This window comes from Cyprinodon variegatus, unplaced genomic scaffold (genome assembly GCF_000732505.1).
Source record: "Cyprinodon variegatus isolate N-32 unplaced genomic scaffold, C_variegatus-1.0 Scaffold5, whole genome shotgun sequence".
Taxonomy (NCBI): domain Eukaryota; kingdom Metazoa; phylum Chordata; class Actinopteri; order Cyprinodontiformes; family Cyprinodontidae; genus Cyprinodon; species Cyprinodon variegatus.
The window spans coordinates 2517295-2542942 of record NW_015150458.1 but is presented as its reverse complement, the minus strand read 5'-3'; the positions used below and the strand labels follow the sequence as shown (position 1 = coordinate 2542942).

General features: G+C 35.1%; 1 protein-coding gene across 1 annotated transcript in view; it reads left to right on the top strand.

The window, feature by feature from the left end:
- csmd1 (CUB and Sushi multiple domains 1) overlaps nt 1–25648 on the top strand; it is a 576851-nt gene that overhangs the window by 348707 nt on the left and 202496 nt on the right. The window contains exons 8-10 of the mRNA XM_015374130.1: nt 5196–5277; nt 7540–7664; nt 13246–13367. Coding sequence (XP_015229616.1) covers nt 5196–5277; nt 7540–7664; nt 13246–13367 — 329 coding nt within the window. The remainder of the gene's footprint in view (nt 1–5195; nt 5278–7539; nt 7665–13245; nt 13368–25648) is intronic.

Genomic DNA, 25648 nt, shown 5'->3' with positions numbered 1-25648 from the left:
TCAAAGAACACTACTGCCATCTAACGGTTTGTGGCGCCACAGTGAGGTATTGGCTGTTGAGCAAGTCCCAGTGCTGTATCTGGTGTGTGTCACCACACGCATTATTATCCAAGTCATCTTGAAAATATTGTTCTTCGAAATGTTGGCTACATATTACGTGTGTTTTCTCTGGCCAGAAGTTTAATGGCAAATCCTGTCGGAAATTCTTAATCATCCATGTTTTTTTTTTTTTACTGATTAACGCTAAATTCCTTAAATCACAGTAAACATATTAGCTTTAGGTTTAGATAATGATCCATTGCTTATTCCTTGCTGACCGGACTTTTCCTTTAAACAAGGTTTATGACAAATTTTGACCATGTTTGTAAGGAAAACATGCAAAACAAGTACATAACAAAATACACAGGATATGAGAAAATCAAATGTATATTCTCTAAACTCAGATGCTGCATTTTTGACCTATAAAGAATATCCCGATTTCACTGCTCTTTGTTATATACCATTTTTTTTTTTATTTTAGATAAGACATACGATGACACAGAATGCTTTCCAGCACAGAATGAGGTGTCTACATATCTATATTTAGGATGTTATTTCACCTTAGTTTTCTGTTTCCATAAAGCTCTTCTAATGCAAGGTTTCAAAATGTGTAGAAAAAAAAAAACATTGATGGAAAAACATTAATTGATGCAAACTACTTTATCTGAACTCTGTTATGAAAAGTTAGAAATAGCATTAGGGGGTTATTTATTGCCACGTTACTAAAGCGGGGTTCTTTAGACTTTTATTGTCAAGAAATTCCTTATTGATGAAAAGACTGTGGACCCTACAATGTTTCCCACAGAAAAGGGATGACATAGGGATTCGAGGACTGCAGTATGAAAATGGTTTTGCAGAAATGACACAGCGAGGAGGGGGACACCACCTTGAGACTGACCCTGTAGTATTGTCATCACACCCACATTGACAACCGCTGCTCGTATAGCAGTGGTTCCCAACCCTAGTCTTTAGGGACCCCTGACCTGCATATTTTAAATGTGTATCTGTTCCAGCATATCTTATTAAAATAATTGCATCTCCTCTGTTTTCTATCAAGGGCTGCATAAGCCTGTTAATCACCCATTCATTTATGTCAGGTGTGTGGCAGCAAAGAGACACCTGAAGGCCAGAAGACCCAGGACACAGTTTGGTGTCTGATCTGACAGAAAATCAGATCATACGAGGTAGAGCTGCAACTCAGAGCTTATTGAAAATGCATGGGGCTGGTCCAACTGCACACAATTCTCTGCAACTGTGCCTGTGTGGCTCTGGCCGAGGTAGACCACTGGTCTATTATGGTGGAACCTATGCTGCAATTCAGTGACAATTTTATGAATCTGGCAGGAAGAAAGAAATGGTTGCAAGGTTAAACACAAAGTGAAATATCTAAAACAGCCAGGTTCACCCTGTTTGAAACCCACTGTGTGTATTTAGTGAGTGTGAAAATGCAGACATACAAAATGAAAAAGAAAAAAACATTTCAATAAACAGTTTACTTTTACAATAAAAGGAGCTTAGGAAAAAAAAAATTAAATATTGATCTTTGAGCTAAAAAAAAACATTAAGGGATGAATATAGCTTATCATGCTCCCCTTTTATGAAATAAAAAAAAAATAACTTGGGCAAACCTCATACCTCTCTGAGCCTCACCTTTCCCTGATCTTACCCCATTAGAAACCTTTACACAGCCTTTGTTGTGACTTTTTCTGCTCTTTAGACATTTTGCATCATACATGTCATACATTAAGATCCTTTTCCTGTTCTATTTTAAAGAAAAAGTCTGGTCAGCAATGACTAACCAATGGGTCATTATTTATACCTAAAACTAATACATTTACAGTGATTTAATGCATTTCAATCTCCATCACATGAAGAGAAAAGACAATTAGAAAAAATGGATTGATACAATTACTTAGTCTTTGGCACTCAGACTTGGGCAGGAAACATAGCGCTGAATTTTGATTGATATGCATGAACAGGACTAAAGAACAGCAGTTTGTATTCTGAATGTGACCAGACTTTTCCTCTAAGGACATGGTGTACAGGTTGGTTGTGAAATTAGGCACTGCTATAATTTGATCAATTCAAAATGTGGGATTTTGTTTGTTTCACAGAGGCGAAAAAATGTGCCACAGTCATTCACAGTTCAGGATCTGCTCACCCTATCCTTCATACAGTAGTATAAGCAGGAAAACACAGGAGAAAAACAGATCAGAACTTTCAGAGTCAGATGCAGCCAGTGAGACCTGGCCTTAAAATATGCAGGAAAGGAGTGTCTGTTGGGAGCCACTGTTCTACAGAGTAGGGGTAGTGTACATAATCCCCAAAGATAAATTATTTTACACAAATTCCTAAAAAGCTGACTTTTACAGACGTTTGCTGAAGACACTTTGATGAAATGGAAAGGATGATGTGCATCATAAGCCTGTGTTTAAATGATGAATAGTCTTTTAAGTGCAAATATGGGATTAAGTCAGTAAGAGCATTTTTGACATCAACCCAAAAGTTATATTTATCATCTTTTTTCTGTAACAATCTCATGTTGTTTTCATGAGCTGGATTTGTTTCTGCAATATAAACCTTGTATTTGATGCCAATGAATGCCATTTGAACATGGGCGGGAGATAGAACGAGCACAGTGAGAGATGCTGAAAGAGAAAGTGTGTATTTGAATGTTTGTGTGATGATTTTTGGACAGAACATCAAAAACACAGTCGAGCAAAAAGACAGCTTGTTCTGTTTGCATCATGTCTCACACAAACATGCACACACAATGTCTATACACTCTCAAAGCCCAGAGCTCACACGAAATGCAGTCACACAAACACAGCAAATCATTCATCCATCTTTTATGCTGCGATGCACAAAACTTCGGCTTCCCTTTGTAAATTGCAGCTAATGTTAGAGGGAGAAGGAGTCTGAGCTCACTGAGAATGCAGAAGTAGAAAGAGGGATTGAGTGAAAAGAAATGAAGGAAATGATATAGGAAAGGACCGGATAGAGGGAGAAAAGAAGTTCAAACAGGCTGAATATTTTTCTATCTCAGGTCATTTTAAACCACTGCAGGGTATGTTTTTTTTCCCCTTTGTCCTAATGGTCAGTCTTTTTAGCATGCATTTCCCATCACTTTTTTGTGTCTTTCTAACTAATATTATTCATCCACAGAGTTCCGTTTAGACAGAACTGGTCTAAACTGGTTTCTGTCATGTTGTCTGGTCTAATTTACATTCACATTACATGTTCGGCATGCCGCAGGTGCTCCCAGCTGCTCTAAAAGCAATGCAATATCCTGAATATAAGGTGGATACAATTTATCATGTGTTTTGCATCTGTGCTGTTTTAAATCTACCTCTTTGCGAGCTGACAATTCAGAGAAAAAAATGATACACCTCAACAAAAAACCAGAAGCATTCTTTCATTCAAATCTCTTCAGATCTCTTAATACAGTGTCATTTCAGTTTTATGCAAAGTCTATGGAATTGATTTTCAAGTTTATTTTTTTCATTTTTTAAGTCTTTCTGTTGTTGTTGTAGTCCTCCTACATTTATCAGCCTCACAAAAAATCTATTTAAAGAAAAAAAAAAAAAACGTTCTGTTACTGAAAAAAAGAAACAAACTGTGAGCTGAAATAAGAAGTAAATAATACTCTATTGTTTAATTGAATAAAGAATAGTCTAGCTCATTCTGGGAATCTTTCTGTATATTAGCTATCTTGTTAAGTTTTATGGAAAAGTACCTGTCTAAATAATTAACATTTTTAAAGCTGATATTTAAAAAAAAATTGAACTGACTTGAATGAAAGTAAAACTATGTAATACAACATTGACATGAATATACATGTTTAATGACTAATGATTTTCATAACTATGAAGTAACATTGGTAAATTTTGTAAATTTGACCAAACTCAACTCAGTATTTTTTCATGCAAAACAAGAAAAAGGTAAAATTGCTGAAGAGCTGCTAAGCTGATGATATTGATTTTACAAATAAACTATGTACACTTTAAAATATATCTTTATCTGCACCACATTAAGAGAAACCTATGCACTTTCCAACTGCTGCCATTTTACCAGAATGAATCATCTATATTTAAGATCAGAATGCACAGTGAACGGTATTTGTACTGCCATATTATTGAGAAAGTGATTTTCTTTTAACTTTCCTCAAAGTCAATAGATTGGATACATTTGCTTATCTTTTTTTAAAATCACATTTAAATCATATGGTTTGAAATAAACATTTTGGATTTCTTATTAATATAAATAATAATAAACAATACAACTGACAGATTCAATTTCCTTATGTGTAAAATACTTAGCAATTTGGTTTAGAAAAAGGTTGCTTTTGAAAATAACATAAAAGTACTCAAAAATGTCAGTATAAAATATATAAGCTGGTTTAATCTTTTTTTTTTTTCCTTATGGAAGAAAAATGGCTTTTTGTCTAGAGATGTCATTTATTAAAATAGCCCATACTCCTTTTCTTTTTTTTGCAAATCAAATTCAGATTTCTGTGAAATGATATTTTACGACATGTGTACTGTATAGTAAAGAATACAACTAATGCATAAGCATTCACGGCCAAAGGTCAATCAAATTACAATGATTTGGACAAACAAAATGTTATTGTTTCTTTTATATGTCAATAACATTTCTATATCATTCCACTTGGGCTGTAAGTTTACAGTAAATGCATTCTCCTGATTTAATATCTCTCTTTTGTTAATTTATCCTTCAGCATCTTGAGGGTTTATTTTTTCTATGGCTGTTTGTTTATGATGCTGATGCTACTTAAATGTAATATCTTATGACATTCTATAATAGTCTCCAGCTAATTGCTTGTTTAGGGGAGTTTGCATAAAATCACATATGAATAAAACTTTTCTCTTGTCAAGAGTTCTTGTTTTATTATTATAATTATTTTTCAGTTGCAACTATTGCACTCACTTCACTGTCAAATTAAATCAATTTATCCCTTCTTTTCCTCTCTCCTGTCACTCACTTTTTTTCTCCTTTTTTCCAGAGCCTGCTAGAATTCCTATGTTTTGTATTGATAGACTTCTGAAATTGATCAACTCTTCACAGCATCACACAACAATGATAAAATAGTAGGCTAATTGTCCTTTGCTGATGGACTTTATTTCTCTTTTTTTCAGTAAGCCAGAGTGGTCTTGCTGGTGATGTTTGTCCAGATCCCGGAGTCCCTGAAAATGGCAAGAGGATAGGTTCAGTCTTCCAGTAAGTTAATTTTGTTTCTTTCCTTTCAGAGCAGTATTACACTGGTATATTTTGCACCTATCACCTGTAGTGAGTAATAAGATATTTGAAATTTAAAGATATAAATGCTATGACTAGTGACACGTAAAATTATTATCTCTGCTTATTTTTTTGCAATGCAAAATACTGCAGGTAAAATCTACATACCGTTGCACTTGCAACCCACGTAAAATGTTTGCAACCCACACAGAGAAACAAATTGACTCTGAACTGTTATAAAAATAATCAAGGTTTTGATGTAGACGTGTATTAGATCTTCTTTTTTAGATTTGGTATATATTGTATAACCACTGAGGCTTAAAGAACCTTTGATTAAATGTATATTTTTTATCCCTTGTAAATCCTCTAGAGAAAGATCTGTTGCATGTTAGTCTTTTGATGTTAAGTCACTGTCACCTAAAGACAGAAATAATTAGCTGCAACAACAACAAACACAGGTAATCAACGGTCAAAGTTGGGCTTGCTGGGTTGAAGGTAGAGATCACTTTACTTTGTTACATGTAAGTAATTAACATTCTTAAGTTGTTAGGCCAGCATGCTGACCCAAAGTCTGTCTAAGCTCTCTTATCTCACCACATCTTATTTTGTTCAAAACAACATAAAGCCTAAACTCCAGCAGGAGATTCAGATGAGGGTCTGCTGTTTTCTTTTTACACTGTCAGAGTTTTGGTTTCAAGCAGTGATAGGAACTAATAAAAACAGCCCACACCAGAGTGTGGCAGTAAACCAGGGATACAGTCTGAAGTTAAAAGATTAGAGAATCCTGCTGACACTGAGCTGAGAAAGAATAACACTATCATGTTTGTTAAAGCTGAAAAGTTCATTAACATTACCAGTAGCAACTCTCTGATGCTCTAAAACTGACCCTGCTTCTTTCAGAGGAGGAACACAGACAGCCTCTCATTAGACATGATCACTGATAATACTTTATTAAATTAAGTTGGGATGAGTAGAGAAATTATGAAAGCTGTATTTAATAACATGACAAAATTTTACCTCCTATCAAACCTAATGTTATTTGATATTAGATATTCTCTATTTTGTTTGTTATTGTGTTATTTGGTTAAGAAATATGCAGTATTACACATAGTACCCCTGATAGCTTTGTGTGCGGCAAGTTATAAACATGTTGCCACATTTTTCTATGGAAACCAATGAATGAAGCCCTTTTTTTTGCACTGAAGAACAGCTACTTGCTACATATTTAGAAATACCTCATCTATTAGACTTATTCAACTAAAAACAGTATATAAGTGTTGTTGTTTGCTTGAGGTGGATCTGTCCTATTTGCTTTTCATCAGACATTCAAGGTTTAAATATATATTAGAAATATACTTTCTGGTAAAACAAAAAACGCTCTTAAAATTATTGCACAATTTGTAGAACTAGACAATATACCATTTATTTTCTGGGAAGATGTATGATCAGTCATGTTTAGATTTTCATGTTCACATCCTGGTCTGTAAAGTCTGAATGTAGGATTCTCTACTGCCTTTTTAATTTCTATATTTTGATGGCATCTAGTGAGTACCAATAATTAAAAGATATAGAAATTACATGGGACCTTGTATCAAATATGTATGGCTGATACCTCCAATACTACATAATTTGTAGCCCTTTTAAAAATTTATTAGCTTGTAAAAAATTGTATACAGGCAGCCTTGTTTCGCTGTTCACACGTCGCTTGTGCTGAGCTACACCCTCAGGTCAAACTCCAGGGCTTCTTCATGTCCCACTTCCTCTCTCCAGGGCACAGTCATACAGGGGCTACACATGAAGATATGCAAGAAATGGTTTTTATCTGAGAGTCTAGCTTCTAAAAATTATAGATACAATGAGTCACATTGTGGTGCCTGCCATCTATTCAAAAGAAATGGAGAATTATTTTGTTTAAACAGAAGTTATGATAAGGTGATCATCCTCTAAGAAATTTGTGGTGTGTCACCAAGGTGGAGACATGATTTGAACATAGTGTGTCATACATTTTCACTTCCACATCTGCCTCTGTGGCAGACATCAGGAAGGGAAATTCTTGGAAAGTGAGAAGGCACATATTTGACATGAATAGAGTAGGCTAACAAACAAACAAAAAAAAAATAGAAAAGTACCACATGAAGCATTACCAATGATTATTGAAACCTGTTAATCATACTCAGTGATTTTGTAAAGGTAGAACAGTGAAATTTCACTCTATTTGAGAATTGTTGTTTATGTTATCTCTAGGGTTGGCTCAAGTGTCCAGTTCAGTTGTGATGACAGCTATGTACTTCATGGATCTAAAAGCATCACCTGTCAACGAGTCACTGACACACTGGCTGCTTGGAGCGACCATAGACCCATCTGCAGAAGTAAGTCATGCCATGACTCTCACTGAAATAAATTTGATCTATTTGGGTGTATTGCAGATGTCAAAGCTGTGACATACAGTTAACACTAGAATGACTCATAACTCAGATTTAAAATTATATTTTTTTATCAAAAAGCTAGTCCTTAAAGGGAAGTAAAACAGACATCTATCAAAAAAATAAAAAAATAGATATATACTCACAAGAAATACGCAAACATACGCAAAAAAAAAAAACAACAGAAAAATAAATTAATGCATAAATATTCAAAATTATCATCACACAAAGTCTTAATAAGTGATTATATATAGGGTAAAAGGTTTTGTTTAATCAGAGAATAAATAAATCTGCTCAACAACAAAGCTGTTATCACAAGAGTAACTTGCAAGAATCCTAAAAAATTCACAACATTTTTTCATTGTCACAAATTATATTACTTATATAAATGTAAAGATAATTTTAGTATTGTTTACTGAAAGCTCTGCTCAGCAGATAGAAGCTTATATAGGATCAGACTTCAGAAATGCATTTAAATCAGTCCATTCAAGAGCACTTTAAACATCTCAAACAAGCTCTTTACCTTGAGGAACTTCTACTGAGTGCACCTCATTTTAACACCATTTTAACACCTCATTTTAACACCATTTATTCTAAAGTGTAAGGACACTGAACACTATAAGACGTTTAAGTACTTGATGCAGAAAAACAGTTGCAAACATTTCAAGTTTGTGCCCTTTGTGTTTCGTATAGAGGAGTCTGAGCATATATATCAAGCCAGGATCCACACATAAACCATCCAACACCAAAGATTTCAATCAAGCTGAAATAATACAGTAAATTGTTGCTACTGTATATATGTGTTGCTTTCTAATTGTCTGTTGTAACTGTAAAGACTTGAAATGACTTTTCTAATAACACTTTTGTATTCTAATTAAAACAAATAAAAAGTTCTAAACATTTATAACAGTCTAAAGCAGCTTTGACCAGAAGTTGCCAATTTCTTTTTTTGTAAATTGAGAGCTGTCTTAAAAGTGTTTACAAAACAAATTCATCAGCATTTTCCATTAAGAAAAAAATAATAATAATAATAATAAAGCAAAATTCTATTTTGGTTACTACAAATCTTACAGTGATGTATTTATCCATTCTTTTGGCCTATTTTTCTTTACATTTGTTGTCTTCAAATTTTAAAGGTTCCAGGGGCCTCTTCTGTAATCTAAGATCTGCATTTTTCCTATTGTTTTGTTCATGCATTTAGGATAGGTGACTAACAGAACCATTAAAGCTACTTTGTTTTCTTGCTCTGAAACATGCGAGTTTCCCTTGCTGTCATGGAGATCATTAGCTTCCTTAAATTCCTAGCATCAGCTTACATTTTTCTTCTCCATTGAATTTTAAGGAATAAGCAATGTTTCTTAAAAAATAATGACACCATTTTCAATGTTTATTTCCTCACATTGACCCAACTTGATTAAAATTCAATACTGAAAGAACAAAACATAAATATAATAGCAGAAAAACAGAACAATGTCTCAGATTTAGAGACTGGCCTATGATAATGCTGTCTGATGATAGCGTGATGAGACACTTTTCCAAAAATGTTAACCCTGACATTAGAGTATTAACCTTACAGTTAAACTGAATACCTAGTGGTGTAGGTAATAAGGCAAGAAAAATGTATTAAGAGCCGCACCAAAACAACCCTGCAACCAAAGTGTGATATGAATGTTTCATGTAATTTTAACAGTGCTGCAATTAATTTACATGACAATGACCATTTTAACAGGATGTAGCCAAACAAGCGATATTTAAAGCAAATGAGATGAATAATCTGGTTTCTTTAGAAGATAACATTGTTTATGATGGTAAGCACACTGAAATAAAGCCAATTTGAGAAGTATGGTTTTATTTGTAATGCTATTTAATACCATTCCTCCTAATATCTTTATTAATATGAGTATTTTTGATACATATTAAATTACATGCGACCATTATCAAAGTCCTTGCAGAGGAAACTGATTCACTGATTGTGATTCCTGATTTTTAATGACTTGAAACATATAGCATTGAATATCAAATTCTATTAGACCTGTAAATAAGAATAAAAGTAGGATAGAAATCATTTAATGAAGGCATGGAAAACATTATAATTTTTATTTACATCTTTTTATCCATTGATGTGAAAGAGCAATGATGTAAACTGCACTCATGTTTACTGACAACACCCTGTTGGGTTTAATGTCATGGAATGAAAAGGCAGGCGGATGTTTTTTTGTTTTTTTTACGCCCATGTGTGCGAGCACATGCATTCACAAACACACTTACTCTAACAGTAAGTATCCAACGGATAATGTCACATATGTGCTGCAGCATTGGCCTTGAACTGTTGGTGTGTTTGACGGACAGCCAGGCCTTGCACTCAGACACATACTGTAAGGTCCCTGTCACATCATGTTATGCTGCATGTGTGTGCAATTATGTGCATGCGTGTTTGTGTGTGTGTGTGTGTTTTTATTGTGAATATATAGGAGTCTGTGACCTTGAAAATTTGCACTAATGTCCTGAGACTTACCCCTCCAGTAAGAAATGCTAGAAAATGGAAGACGAAGATAAAAAAAAAAATTGAAATCCGAATTGAGCTTTATCTTAAAGGTTTGATCTGAAATGCCTGTTTGTTTGTTCTTTTATCGAGTAAGAATAGGATAAAAAAAACTGATATGTTTATTGGAGACAAATTGCTCTAATTATCTAGAGTTTTACTTTGCGTTTAACAAAATTTTTAAAGAGAGAGAGATTGGTAAATTATGTAGTCCAGAACCCCTAAAGAATGATGTAACTTTATAGGGAAGAAAAACACACATCGGGACTATAATATATATATTTGCTTTCAAACGTTCAAAGCATTTGTTATAGAATATATTGATTAATTGATTGATTGATTGATTGATTGATTGATTGATTGATTGACTTTATTCATCTCACCGTGAGAAAATGTACTTGTTACATTGACTTAACATCATTTTACTGTCTTCATAAAATGATAAAGAAAGTAATAGTGGATATTCCTATTTGAACAGTGCTGTTGGTGATTTATTCAGCAGTGATTACATTTTAAGTCCAGCCTGTTTGAAATTTGTGGAAATCAGGATACTGTGGGAAACTTTTAATTCAAGAATAAATTGTACTTCCGCTTATGAAACAAATATACCATTATTTTATATGTCTTTGTTTTAACTGATAATACATATATAACAATAATGTCTCACTAGCAGAAGTGAAACAGACTGCTAGTAAAAAAAAAAAAAAAAATACTAGTCTAAATTAGTGGACTAACAGAAAATGGAAAAGTAGCGGTTAAAAACATCTCTGAACCACTAGCTCTGGTTTATTGTATTATCTGGTGTGATCACTCTTATGGGATTCAAACCCGTGAGCCTCTCTCGTTCTCTGCTGAGACTTTGCTGTTAATTAGAAGCTGGTTTCCTAGATGAATTGCAATGAATGTGTTTCTGTGTGTCCATTTGGTTGTGTGTTTCAAAATGTGGTTCAGCTCTCTTTTCTAATTAACAGTCTGATCAGTCATCTGGGTTCCTCCTCTCTTCCCTCTCTCTACTGGTATTTTTTTTGTCTCTTTCTTGCCTTCTTGTTTCTTCACCTTCTTCAAATTTTTCTCCATGTAATCCACTTTTGTAGTACTATTCTTTAATTTCCCTCCCTCTATATATTTATCCCCTTTTTATTTGCATTGTTCTTAAAACTCCTAAAACTTGTGTGTTTGCAAATATTTTACATCATAGTCAATCCGCTTGTAGCAACATTACTATGGGGTTAAGTACCTGTTAGTCTACAATCACTCTAGCCATACTTTTAATGCAGCTCATCTTGGCCACAACAAAGTGCATTCGCCCATTTTTCTTCCATACTGTTTGCCAGTCTGTTGCTACTAATGGTAATGCTAATCAAAGATTAAAACCTCTGCATGGCTTCTTAACCCCTATGCTTTGTTGAGCACCTCTGCTTAAAAGCTTAACGGATGTTGACCTTAGTTTTGATTCATTTTTTGGCTCAAATCTAAAGATTGCTACATGGAACTTAAGCCTTTTCTCAGCTCTGTCATAGAGCAACTTTGGAGCTCCATCTCACATATATATATATATATATATATATATATATATATATATATATATATATATATATATATATATATATATATATAAAGAGTTTGAGTCCTCTACCAGAGGCCTTGGAACTTGAGGGTTCTGTGCAGTATCTTTGCTGTTCCTAGAACTGCACTCTTCTAGACTGAGATGTCTGATGTATTTCCAGGGATCTGCTGTAAACGCTCTTTAAGTTTGATGCCTTGACCTTCCAGGTTTTCTCCAGCTCTTCTCTGAGAACCTGGTATTTCACTAGTTTTTCCATGTTATTTTGTTCCTGACGTTGCAGTCACTTGGTATTGCTATTTCACCACAATGTCTTTTCTCTCGGTCTGTCTGTATCTGGAAGTCTCACGGGACTTTGACTTGGTCATTCTCTGCCATCTTTTGAGGTGTTTCCCACTTTGACCTTGGTGTTTCCAGACCATACTTTGCACAGATGTTCCTGTATACTATTCCAGCCACTTGGTCATGGCGCTCCATGTAAGCTTTCCCTGCCAGCATCTTACACCCTGCAGTTATGTGCTGGATTGTCTCAGGGACCTCTTTGCACAGTCTGCAGCTGGGGTCTTGTCTGGTGTGGTAGATCTTGGCCTCTATTGCTCTGGTGCTTAGGGCCCACTCGTGTGCAGCCATGTTGAGTGCCTCTGTGCTGTCCTTCAGTCTGGCTTTGTCGAGCCATTAGTAGGAATTCCTGATATCTGCCACTTCGATTATGTTGGTGTGTGTTATGGTGCAGTTCTGTTCCAAATTGTCTGAGACGTTCACTGAGCATGTCATCTGTTGGAGCCTTGTCCTTGATGTACATATGGAACTTGGATGTTTCATCCTGGATAGTGGCTCTTATGTTCATTAGTCCTCGGCCTCCGTCCTTACGGCTGGCGTACAGTCTCAGGGTGCTGGTTTTGGGGTGGTACCTTCCGTGCATGGTTAGGAGCTTTCGTGTCTTAACATCTGTGGCCTGTACCTCCTCCTTTGACCAGCTTATTATTCCTGCAGGGTATTCCTGCTACATTCACCTGTTTCTTCTTTCTCTTAAAGATCCTTGCTAACTCAGCCTATTCCTATTCCTTAGTTCTATTAATGTTTTTTTTCAAATTGGGATGGGCTGTTCATATTTCCACTTGTGCAAAATATCAGATTAACCCATTTTGACAATGTGCTGGACCCCTTTTAGCTACAGAGGGCAGCTACAAGTACAGCAATGATGCTTTTTTTTACTGTGGTAGATAAAAAATGTTCTGACCATTGACAGGTTTTTATTTCTATACTATTTCTAAACTTTACAAGATTTTTTTTTTGTGGCTAGCCTCCTTTTTTTATTGTTGCCTCCATCGTTCAACATCTTTTTTCCAGACTTTTTAACCAAAAGGGTAACTTTAAGAAGACTGTAAAATTTCACCTTTGTCCCAAATCTTCTCTTATAGCTCGTACCTGTGGCAGTAATCTGAGAGGGCCCAAAGGGGTGATAACATCACCTAACTACCCTGTTCAGTATGAGAACAATGCACACTGTGTGTGGGTGATCACTGCTATGGACTCTGAAAAGGTAAGCCAATTTAAAAATCTAAAATTTACTGGACATCCGTCTCTCACACTCATGTGTCAAATAGTTTACTTTCAGTAAAAGTATAAAGTGACATCAGTTCTTCAATGTTTTTATTAGTGATTTTATTTGTACTTTTGATGGATTTGTTTTCTGTAGAGCTGCCGCAAAGCTCTGAATTGCAATGTGTGAATACTGCATAAAATACAGAATTGTGCTGCAATAAAATAATGAAAGCTAGATATTTTAAGAGATAAGGATGCACCGACATAGCTCTCCAAAGACCAGCTTTGCAAAACAGTCGCATAACACTGTCCATTTGAACAATTAGCCCCTCTGCAACAGCACATGAAAATGATTCAAAATGTTATTATTTGCAGCATGTAAGCAAGGTGCATTATAACGAGTGATTGTGGGAGCTGTTACAGTAGAACTAGGCATCTAAATCGGCAATCTGCAGATCTCCAAAATAGATTTTCCACTGTTTTTATGGACTTTCCTGGCTGTTTAATGTATATTACATTGGATTTTTATGTCACCCTGCGGCCTTGCATGGAGAAGCAGGTTTAGACAATGGACATATTTGTATGTACAGTATTTGTTTGCCTGTTGTACCACTCTGTCGCACGAGAGTCTGTATTGTACTGGCAAGTTGGAAACATGGGGAGAAAACAATCTATTGGAATCTACTGGGAAATATTTTGACAGTTTAAGTTTTAAAGAAGATGAATAACCTTCTCAATGTCTGGTTTAGCTTTTGTATCTATATTGCCATCTATTATGGCTTGTGAAGTCATGGTTAAATTCTGGTGTGCAGCTAGACCCATATAAGTTGGTTAAAGGATTTTGGATTTGAGGAAGTTTTTGTGAACATCAAGTTTTGTTATATCTTTGATCTGTGCTCACATTTTTGATGCACTCACACTAAAGCATCCATGCATGCTGAGACCAATAATGTGGTAATTCAAAGTGACTAAAGATTCAGAAGGACCAGATTTATTATTTATATAAAATTTCACAATCACATACAATTAATTTTAAAGAACTCAACTAACAGTCAGGGAATACACGTGTTGTTGTTTTTTTGAGTGCCTCTAAGCATACAGATAGGTATAAGCTCAAATAATTAAATACAGAAACGGTGCTCTGGAAGAACAAACTCTCACGCTGAAGGAAAACTGGAACCCTATTATCTTCAACAATTGCCTAATTTATTCTTGGACTTCATATCTCAGCTTTATGCCACAATCCACTTCCTCTGTTATAAAAACCTCCATCCTACAGCCCTCTGTCCCCAACATCACCTCTTCACTCACAACACTTCAGTTGAGGAACAAGCTGCCAAAGATCAAGGTGTGAAAGGAAATGAGTTTGAAGGGCATCAGCTTCAGGCCCTAAAGTCTTACACATATAAACTGCGTGGCATCATGGGATACTTGTTTAACACGAGCCTAAAGCTGAGGAAAGTACCACCTACTGTACTGTATGGCACCATTGTGTGGTACGTAGTACTGAAGTGGATCATACGATCATCTACCCACTGTAACAAGCTCTGGCCCATGTGGAGAAGCTTGGTATCACAGTGAGATCCACATTCTTTCATTTTCTCAGAGAATGTGGATTATTTGACCGTGCTTCCATTTCCTCCATGCTTCTCTGCTGCTACATGAATATCACAACTCATGAACAATTAATTGTATTTCTGTTCCATTTTATTTTATACTATTCTATTATCACAGTAAGGGACATTACAATTTTAACTTTTGGTTTCAACTGAACCGTATCTCCAGCTGGGTAAGGTGTCTGCATTAAGTGATGTGACTATAAAGATGTGAAATTTGACTCAATTGTAAGGTTTTTTTTATAGCACCACTCAATTTCTGCGAAGCTCCGGGGGAATAACGTCCTACCTTAGCCCGACCAACAGATTTGATTTGTGGGCCCGAGCCTAAAGAAAAACCCCAATGTAAATTAATATCTTATTAAAGGTGTTACTGCGACTAGACGCAGTAAGTTCATGCAGCACGGATCTGTGTGCGGATTGAGGGACTTTAAACCTTTTTTTTTTCTGGCATGCACAATCGGTGCAAGGGTACACAGACTGGCCCAGGTCAGGTCTGGCCAAGATGTGCGTGTCATGCAGGTCATGCGAAGGCTGCAGCAGAGCACAGCAGGCTCAGATTTCCTATCCGCCTTCTTCTGCAGCTCCAGGACAACAATAAATAAAAGACAGATCCTCTATTTTATAATATCTTTAACCACATTTAGTATCCACTTAACTGAATACAATCAGCTTATAGTGCATGAGAAAAAAAATTAAAATCATAGATCCTGACCTGACCTGATCTGACGTGAGTCAGTCCTCGAGGGTCGCTGTCCTGCAGGTTTTTTTTAGTTACCGTAATTTATATAATATTTTGTTATAAGGTTGTCATGGTTAAAAAGTACTTTGAATCAAACAAATTAGCCTTATTGATTTTACATTTCCTGTACTCATTAAACATTTCATATACTGATATATAAAACATATATATATATACTGGATTATTGGTGTTAACAATTAATTAAATTGAAAATGTGATTCATTGAGCTGGATATTTGTAGCTTTTTGGTCATAATTGGAAATTCTGACAACAAAAGGCAGCTAAACAAAATGTAATTGCATTGATTTTCTCAGATCGAAACCCAGCCTGCCTCTTTGATGCGGACTTACTCCTTTTCAAGCAAAATGGTTACACACTTTTCTAATAATGTTTTTTAGCAAAATAGATAAAACCATTAGATGCTGAATTGTCAGTTCTCTTTTGCTTTTGATAAAAGTATTTGTGAAAAATATCCTGAATACAAGTTTTAATGCGGAAAGTGGACCTGTTCATATAAAAATGTGGTTTAGTTTTGTTACCTAAAAGATGTCATGATAATATTGTGATAAATTCATCGTATTTTGCTGCTATGGTCATTTTCTTAACTCGTTTGTACAGCACCATCCATTCCTTTTCTTTCTCTCAACTTGTCTTCATTTGTTATTTACCACGGTACTGGGATCTTTACCCTCTTTATACCTGGTTCTTCTCTGCACTTCACTTTTTCCATTAGTTTCTCCTTCTTTTATTGTTTTCTTTATTTCAACTTCTCTAAAATCCAAAGTTTGAAACTGGGGACAGCAGAGAGATAAGTCAAAAGAAGAGTGAAATGTCCTTGAGTACACTGGAAACTAAATGATATCAGAGAGGAGACAGAAATCAAAGCAAATCGAATGTTTTGCCAGCTGCTTTACATGTGGAGGCATGATAAAGAAGAAAGAAGTAAAATCGACTGATTTTCAAGCTGGTACTTGACATGTGAAACCCATGTTTTTTTTTTTCTAAAGATGGATAGAAATGGAGTCTGTTCACCTCTGAGCTCTAAAAGACTGGGCTGGGAAGTTGTGAGATATAATTGAAGAAAGACCACAGAAAATATAAAAGGCAGTCTGAAGAGAGAAGAGAAAATGACTTTTTGTTCTCCCCACTGTGTCTTTCTGACCTTGGCGGAGAGAAATGGCTATTCGCAGGGTGGCCAAGGGCTTGTGGCAGGCACTGACGTAATTTTATTGTATTACTGTGCAGATTTATGTCATACAGGTAGCTATGAGCCTCTAATGAAGTCTTTAATCTGATTTATATCAGCATGTACCAGTTTACACTGGTAAGAGGGCTGCATCTCATGACGTGTCTATAAAAGTGGAAGACTATTGTTTAATCAGAAATATTCATAGTTATTATGTTGATGTCGCTGTTCCATAATGGAAACTTTTCATGTACTACTCACTGTCAAATTGAATAATTTTATTTAAAATTTTGTGTTTAAATTTTAAACCTAAGCTTAAAAGAGAACTAATGTTTTTTTTTCCTGCTCCACATGTTCACTCATTATATACCTTATATATACCTTATATATATATATATATATATATATATATATATATATATATATATATATATATATATATATATATAAAGTTTTTTTTTTAAGAATTCTTTTTAAATAGGTTTATTACTCCTTTGAGCATTTAAGCACTCTTCATTTAAATTCAAATGCTTTTTTCTTAATACTGTTAAGTCTTGTTCAAATTTCATAAGAAGTTTTTAACTTAACTTTGTAGGAATTGTAGAGAAATTAAAATATTTCTCTGTGATTTGACTGTAAACTTGACTATTAAGACTTGAAATGTACTTTGACTTGGTCCCTCTCTGTTTATCTAAGTTAAATTGTGCCAAATATGTAATCTGATTCATACGTTTCATACATTGCTTTATTGGTCTTGTTTGATTGTTTTTATTAGAGAGTAGATCCAAATGAGTAACAACTGTCTCCTTGCAAACTTTGTCTTGTTACTTTTCATTCCTGTGTCGCTCTTTAGGTGTGCTCTTTATTGTTGCAGTCACACTTCATCTGTTAGATTATTATTCCAGATGACTTCTTTCATCAATAATATGTTTCAATTATAAAAAAAAGATATTGAATTGTGCATTGCTTTTTTCTTTTTCTTCCTTCTTTATAAACTTTTACTTTTAAAAGCTTAAATTACCAATAACTAATGCTAACTGATGTGTTTCACCTTGTTAAGTTTTGAATACGAGAGGTACAATCAATAACGTTTGTTATTGTCTGTCAGCCTCTTGGCAAAGACTGTAACTGCTTTTATCTTTGTTTCTGCTTGTGTTGTTATTTGTGTATGAGAGGTTGTGTTTGAGTTTATGAATGTTGACTGTGTGTTTTCTGTCTGCCAGCTTAATTGCTAACTGCCAGCGATTGTGAAAAATATGTTGCACGGTGAACTGTCAGCTCTCGGGTCATACCGAGGAATAACTTGGGTGGGCAGAAGAAAAAGGACTTGACAGCATGTGCGTGCATGTGTGTTATTGTGTGTGTCAGTCATTTGATTCATCAGTGTAGAGCAGATAATTATTTTGTTCAAATATGAAGCATTCCTGCTGCTCATACATACACACACAGTCACTCTTGAAACGCATCATCTCACATCCCCTTTAAACCTCTAATCATTGCCGTCTTTTTTCAGATGAATACAAATGAGCATTTGCAGAACTGTGTGTGGGTTTTTTTGGATGCTTGGTTATTTTCATCCATGCAACATTGCAATCATTCCAACATAAGGCTGACACAATATGTGACATTCAGTTAGAATTCCTTAATTTTAACTTAATGCAGGAAGTCAGGCGAATAAAGAACAATAAAAGCAGCAGCCAGGATGTGATAAAACATGGGATAATACTTTAGCAGTATATTGTTGATAAAAGCTCTTCATGACAGCACATAATGTCTAAAATGTATTGTTTTCCAAAGCATGTTGAAATAGGGCACTTTATCAACATGCATTTGTTCACCTTAGTTATCAAAGCAGTGAACATGATTTAAAAAAGAATGGTGTGTTTTATTACTGTTTTTGGTTAAGTCTACCTCACAGACCATTATTATGCAGTTTTTAACTTTTCTGTTATATCAGCAGAACAGTAGTTTCATACTTTTTAGCCTTCATGAATATAATAAACATAGGCTGCTGACCAAGGTGTCCATTATAATGTTGTGAGGATATGCAAATTTTAATACTCACCACTTGCAATATGATTTATAAAACATAAAAGATTGTGGCACAGGTTGTGTGACTTTAGCACGTTTCAAAGTCAGGTGCAAACTACTGTAGAACACAAAATTTCCTGTGACCAATGCAAGAAGAAGGAGGCTTTGAGTTAAGTCTGACAGGGACCGCTTCCCAGACTAATCTCTGTCAGACATGGGGTCAGAGGCTAAAGTTGACAAGCATTTCCAGATTTCGTTATACAATATTTAAAGGAACTAGAGGCAGAATGAGTTAATGAGTGACACGACTGGTGCTGCAGGTTGATGCAGCAACTAGGCACCCATAGAAACGCATAGAGGCCTTATATTCACAGCTCTGCACTCGTGATGCTGTAATGCTGTTTATTAAGTGACAGTTTACTACAAGACTACTGCACATATTTTATGACAGCAACAAGCGCAATGTCAAACAAGTCTTTGATTACTACTACTAAGAAAACTGTGACTTTTTCTGAACAAAACTTTAAGTGCTCCTTCTTAGCAAGTCATGGAATTTTGGCCCACAGTTTTAAAAGTTAACTTTGATCAAATACCGTTTTGCATTTTTGAGATTTCTTTATTTTTTATCTGTTCAAATAAAAATGACCCCAGAGCAGAACTGTTTTACACAAATATGGAGCCACATCTGGGTACCTTAAAGGCACAGCCAACAGCCTTTATTTTATATGTCTTTGTGTCATATTTATAGTCCACTTGTCAGATAAAATTCCACTAGAAGATGATCACTAAATTGAACCTTTCCATGAAGCAAAAATCATTTACTACTAATGAGATGTTGCACTCATTCACATTACCTGAATTACTTTCGAAATGTCAGCCACCTTTTTGTTTTGTATATTCAATTTTGAAAAATAACTATAGCATTCCACTGGTTATTTAGTTTGTGTGCAAAATGTTTCAATGTAAGGTGGCCCTGTGTTTGGAGGCACGTGGAAGAGAGCGAAGAGAAGTTCAATTGGCAAGATCAATCTGCTGTCTGTTGCATCTAAAGTTCAACGGTTCTTGTCTTTTTTTTTTTCTACATATATATATATATATATATATATAGTTTTATTTATATATATATATATATATATATATATATATATATATATATATATATATATATATATATATATATATATATATATATATATATANATATATATATAACTCCTAATATATAAGGATATATATACTTTGTTTTCTAGTATTATTGGTTTAATTCCTATTTTGTGGTGTTTCTAGATGTATTTGAGTGCTTATGTATTTCTTGATTGCCCTCTTGTGTTGGTCTCCTTTTCCCTAGCTCCTTTCTACACTCCTCTGTTCACACCTGCTCCCAATCAGCTCATTAGTCCTGTCTTTGTTCTCTCTCCTATATATACTCTGCCTGTGTAGTTTCTCAGTGCTGGTTTCTCATCCTTTCCTGGCTCCTCATGTATGCTTTCCCTGATGTGTCCAAGGTTCTGTTTTTTTTTTGTTGTTTTTTTTTTTTTGTTTTTTTTTTGTTATGTTGGATTTTTGGATTCTTGCCTCAGTTGCCTGTGAGTATTTCATTAAATCTACAAAACTCACCTCTCTTCCTCACCTTTGCATTTGGGTCTCAAAACCTCAACCCAACGGTGACGCACACATACATATATATATGTATATATATATATATATATATATATATATTTCACTAGGCCTCTGATTACCTTGAAATTTGTCAGGGGTTCTGTTCTACTCCCAAATCAGAGCATGGGGTTGAAGAATGGTATAACTCACCCTTATTTCTTACATGCTGAGATATTAAATAACAAAAACATATTTCCCAAAGTCTTTAACTCCTACTTTGTTTTTAATTTGATGGTAACCAGAAAATGTCATGTGACAAATATGGCATTTTGCCTGATTTTCTTAATCAGGCAGAAATGTATTACCCACTGAGGAAGCCAACCTGTGACTCGGTGCTCACATAAAACTTTTGCTAAGATTTCTGAAATGAGCTCTAACCTCCATTATGCACAATCTAGTTAAGGTCTTTTTATGTCACTTAACGGTATTATCAAATGATGGTTTATCATTGGATTTCAACAATTCATCTACCATCACCTTAGCTATTCCAAGATGCTTTATAACTCTTGAGAGAGATAAAATAAGCCTAAAGGCTGAGTTTTAATCTGTTTAATCTTCTTTTCTTAAATCATTGCAACATATATAGTTTTCCTGTAATTTGTCTTCTCAAACATTTTTCATTTTAACTGACACTTGTTTATTTTGCTGGAAGGCTTAAAGTTATCTTTTGGAAAGCGATTGCTAACTCATACTGTGGCAGCTCTCCAGCGACATAACACAACTCCTTTATCTCAACAAGGGAAATCTATAGGCTCTGCCTTCAGGGCAGCTGCTCCCTATCTGTGCTAGTTTGGGCCTTGGGTCATCTGAGTGCACGGCTTTTTCTATAGTGTTTTCTGTTGCCAAAGCAAAGCTGATGTGTATCCCTAAAAGGTTATGACGTCTAAGACAAATATTTCAAGTCATAACATTTTCCAAAGCGATATGACAGCACACTACTAAATACAGTATTTTGTTAAACCATGCTAAGATAAACAGTAATACAATGCCTAAACCGAATTTTACATCAATAGCAAATCATACAAAACTGCACTCACTACAATACTGAGCTACGGCTTATACCTTATTATTGAGCCTTTGTTGGACAACCAGGAGGAGTGCAACAAGCAAGTTTTCTCCAAAATTCCCAATGTGACACTGGTATGATGAGCACTAAATCTTGGTAATTAATATATATATAATTATTTAACATATATAAATCAATCAAAATAAAAAGTCACATTCCATTTCATTAAAAATAGGAAAGGGAAATGACTTAAGGCTTGGTCTTCAACAGGGAGCCCACGACCCTTAGGGCGTCCACGGAGGAACTGCATGGGGGTTGCGATTTTTTTTGGTTGATTTGAATTCTTGTTTTTTTTTTTTTTTATACATTCCCCCCTGCAATTTTTTCAACTAATTGAAATTTCTTTAAATACACATTAACATGAATTCAACACACTGAAGTAAACAGATAAATGGAGGCAGAAGATGTCTTTCACTCATCAATTTATTTTTTTTTACAGTTTTAAAATGCTGTCCCTTATGCTTTCAAACCAATTTATTATAAAATGTTTTTTATTTTTTTTATTTTATTTAACCATAACCAGTATTATTAGGGGGGGGGACTTTTTAGTCTTATTAAGCATAAGAGATTTGATGTCTTATTTAAGCAGCATTTATTAATTCTTGCAAGGCAGAACAGATACAGTATTTGCCAATTTTCTGTTTGTTCTGGTTAGACCAAGTTTTGTACTAAGTACTTGACACGAGGAGACTAAGAGGGATTTTCCAAAACAAGGTACAGACAGTTTGGAACAAACAAAGGGATGTTAAATAATCTTGGGCCTAAATGAGTCTGGCTCACTCTCCAAAACAACTCACACTGGAAAACAGCTTCTCAGGATCAGAACAATATGTCTAGCCTTGTCTAACAAGTGTGCAGCCTGGCTGAAGACTGTACAATACTGAATACAAAACAAGCTGAAATTCAGGCTTTAAAAACAAAATAGGAATAGACTGGAACATTTTTCTTTTCCACTGCACCAGAAATAATCTTGTGCCTTAAACTGTTGCCAGGGTATATCCTTGCATCGGTATCAAGTTTGAAGTTTCAACATTAGTCTTTGTACTTTCAAGGCATTAGAAATGTACAGAATTGGACCTTATGTCCTTTCTCTCATTTACTTCTCTAATATGAGCTGTTTCTGTGCTCTAGCTGCAGAAACACAGAAGCATCCATGACTTCAGGACTTTAATGCTTGACTTTATTTCTTTAACTGTGCTATTGCGGATCTGTCCAGTACTATCTAAAACACTATAAACTGGAAGACGCACAAGCAAAATACAGAATAAAGACAGCTCCTCTATGCAGAGAAACAAAGTTGGAGAGCACTGACAGGCAGTGAAATAGATGTGACTCAGAATTATTCTGCTTCAATTGTTGAGACAGATATACCTGAGAAAACCACCTCCTCCACACACATATAGATTATCACACTTGGATGCACAGAGAGACTATTGTAAGTTACTACTTCAACTTTTTTTAGAACTTTGAGCTGCTGTAAAAATAGGGTTTTTTAAACAACCTTAGCAATGTAGTCAATCAGACCTGCGTGTTTTCTTGGGTATTCTCAATCAGTGGTAGCAAAATTGACGAAGGTAACTTTCATTTTTACAGGTCCCAAGACCTTAAGATAAAAAAAGGCAAGCCATGCACAGAGGATCAGAATGAACTGAAGTTGCAGCTTTGCATCTTTTACAGTTTGTTTACAAGTCGACAATAAACATTATAGTGGATGTGTAAAAGAGAACAAAAGGTAAAACACCACAGAAAGATCTAACTGATGTATACTTATGAATAGTGTTTACTGTTGAAACCCTTTACAATGAGTAAGGATGATTTTGTTATCTAGGAATGAAAAATTCTTTAAAATGGGTCTGCATATGTATCTAGCTTTGATTAAGGTGGCCTTTGCTTTTGTTTGTATGTGTTTGTCTGCGTTAATTGAGGTTTCTGCTGTGATTCTCTGAGCTCTTTTACCAGTGAAGAGCTCATGGGCATCAGGGAAACAACTGCAGTATATGTAGTTCCCACTATAGTAAAGCATTTCTGCACAGGAAAAATATTTGAATTTGCACACATTGCTACCTGTCATATTTCCATCCAGTGTGCACTCACTTTTTAGAAAACTGGTCAAATTTCAGCTACTGGTGGGGAAAAATCAAATACTTCTATTCATCTTCTGTTCTGTGAAAGGTGGCTGTGAACTGATTCTGCACTGCTCATAGCGGGTTTCCAACTTACTCAAAGACCAGACTTTGCCTCTATGGTCCTCTGAGTTCTATAGCCCAGAAATGATCAATTGCAATAGGAACATCATCTTAAAAGGATGAATCACAGATGGACCTACACTTTAACTATTTCAATTCAAAACCAAGTAGAGAACAGGTTAAAGATATCGGCACTGAAGCTCTTGCAAAATAACAATCCAGCTGTTGCAGAACGAACATAGAGCAATGAATCTTCAACACAATAGACTGTAATATCTAAGACACACTCCTACAATGGATGTCCACTTCCTCACACAAGATATCAGTAGAGCAATGTGTTACCACACTGGGTATAATCTGATAGATTATTTAAAAACTAAGTGTTTAGTCTATCTGTGCTGTGGCCTCGAATTCATCCCAGTTACAGACATTCTGTCAAATTTTGTAAACCCAGTCCTGGCTGCATAGCATCTTTCCACTTTCTACAAGCTTTTTTCTTTGTGACCTTGAGGCTTACATTAATGAAGATCTTAACCTAACAAAACGGATCCTTTAGTGTTTTCTGCGTCAGCTATTTTGACTTATTAGGGAGATTAATAAAACAATATACCTTATAGTATGAGTAGAAAAAAATATAATTAGTATATTTGTGTATTATATTTAACAAGCAGGTATTATAAGGGTAAAAAAAGTTTTTTTTTTATGAATGATAACTATTCCTTGCACTACTGTACAGAGCAGACTGTGACAGAAGGTTGAAGGTAGCTGATTTTACATCAATAGCAGCTTGTATACCAACATGACAGTGATTAAGCATCCCTCAACCCAGTGCGGGTCTTGGTCACTCTGATTAAGTGATAGCCACTTCACCTGAAAGCTTTGTAAACCTGTCTTGAAGGCTTGTGAGAATTTGATCAGGAAAGCCGGTCTGAATGAGTTTACAAAGGCTGTGACATCCCACATCAGCTTCTGTTAGGACAGAGGTATACTTAAACATACAAGAGTGAGTTATATTAATGAATTACCCCTGTTTATAGCCAGACTCGGAAGGCTAAAGTTGGAAAGTGAGGAAGCATTCAGACAGAGAGGTCATGAAGGAGCTGCGAGATGTTAAATGGCTTTACTTAAGGTGTCTCAAAGATTAGATTTTTGCAAACAACACTAGAGTGGAGGTAGTTCAGACAGATTAGAAATAAAACCCAAAGTATGCCCACTTTTTTCACAAACTTTCTTGCAAATGAGCTGAGAGTTATTTGGTCACATGACTCCTTCACTCAGCTTCAGCTCTAGTCCACAATTATCTCCCCCTCCTCCAGAAATGGACATATTTTTCCAAATAGAAAAGTTTAAAGGAAAGCGTTCATTGCATGTGGAGCGGAAGGTTGGAGCTGTAACGGCTTGTGTTCTGAGTTATGGCTGAAGAGAGCAACTCTACATTGGCTAAAATAAACTAAAGAGTAACGCAGTCTCAACACCATTTTTCAACCACTTTTCACCTTCTATCCAAAATTTTAAACAAAATTACAAAAAAAATTCTTAGACATGTAGTCATGTAATCATACAACAGAAGAATTAGTTTTATATGTAAATCACCAATTATGTTACATACAGTCAGGAAAACCAAACAGGATGCACTTATTAGAGACTTTATGAGGATATACATAACTATTTTACTGGACAATTTAAAGAGACACATATATTTTCCCTCACAGTATTTTTTTTTTGTATCTGAATAAACATTTTCCTATTTTAGATCTTTTAGAATTATTGAAATTATTTATTCTTTTTAAATG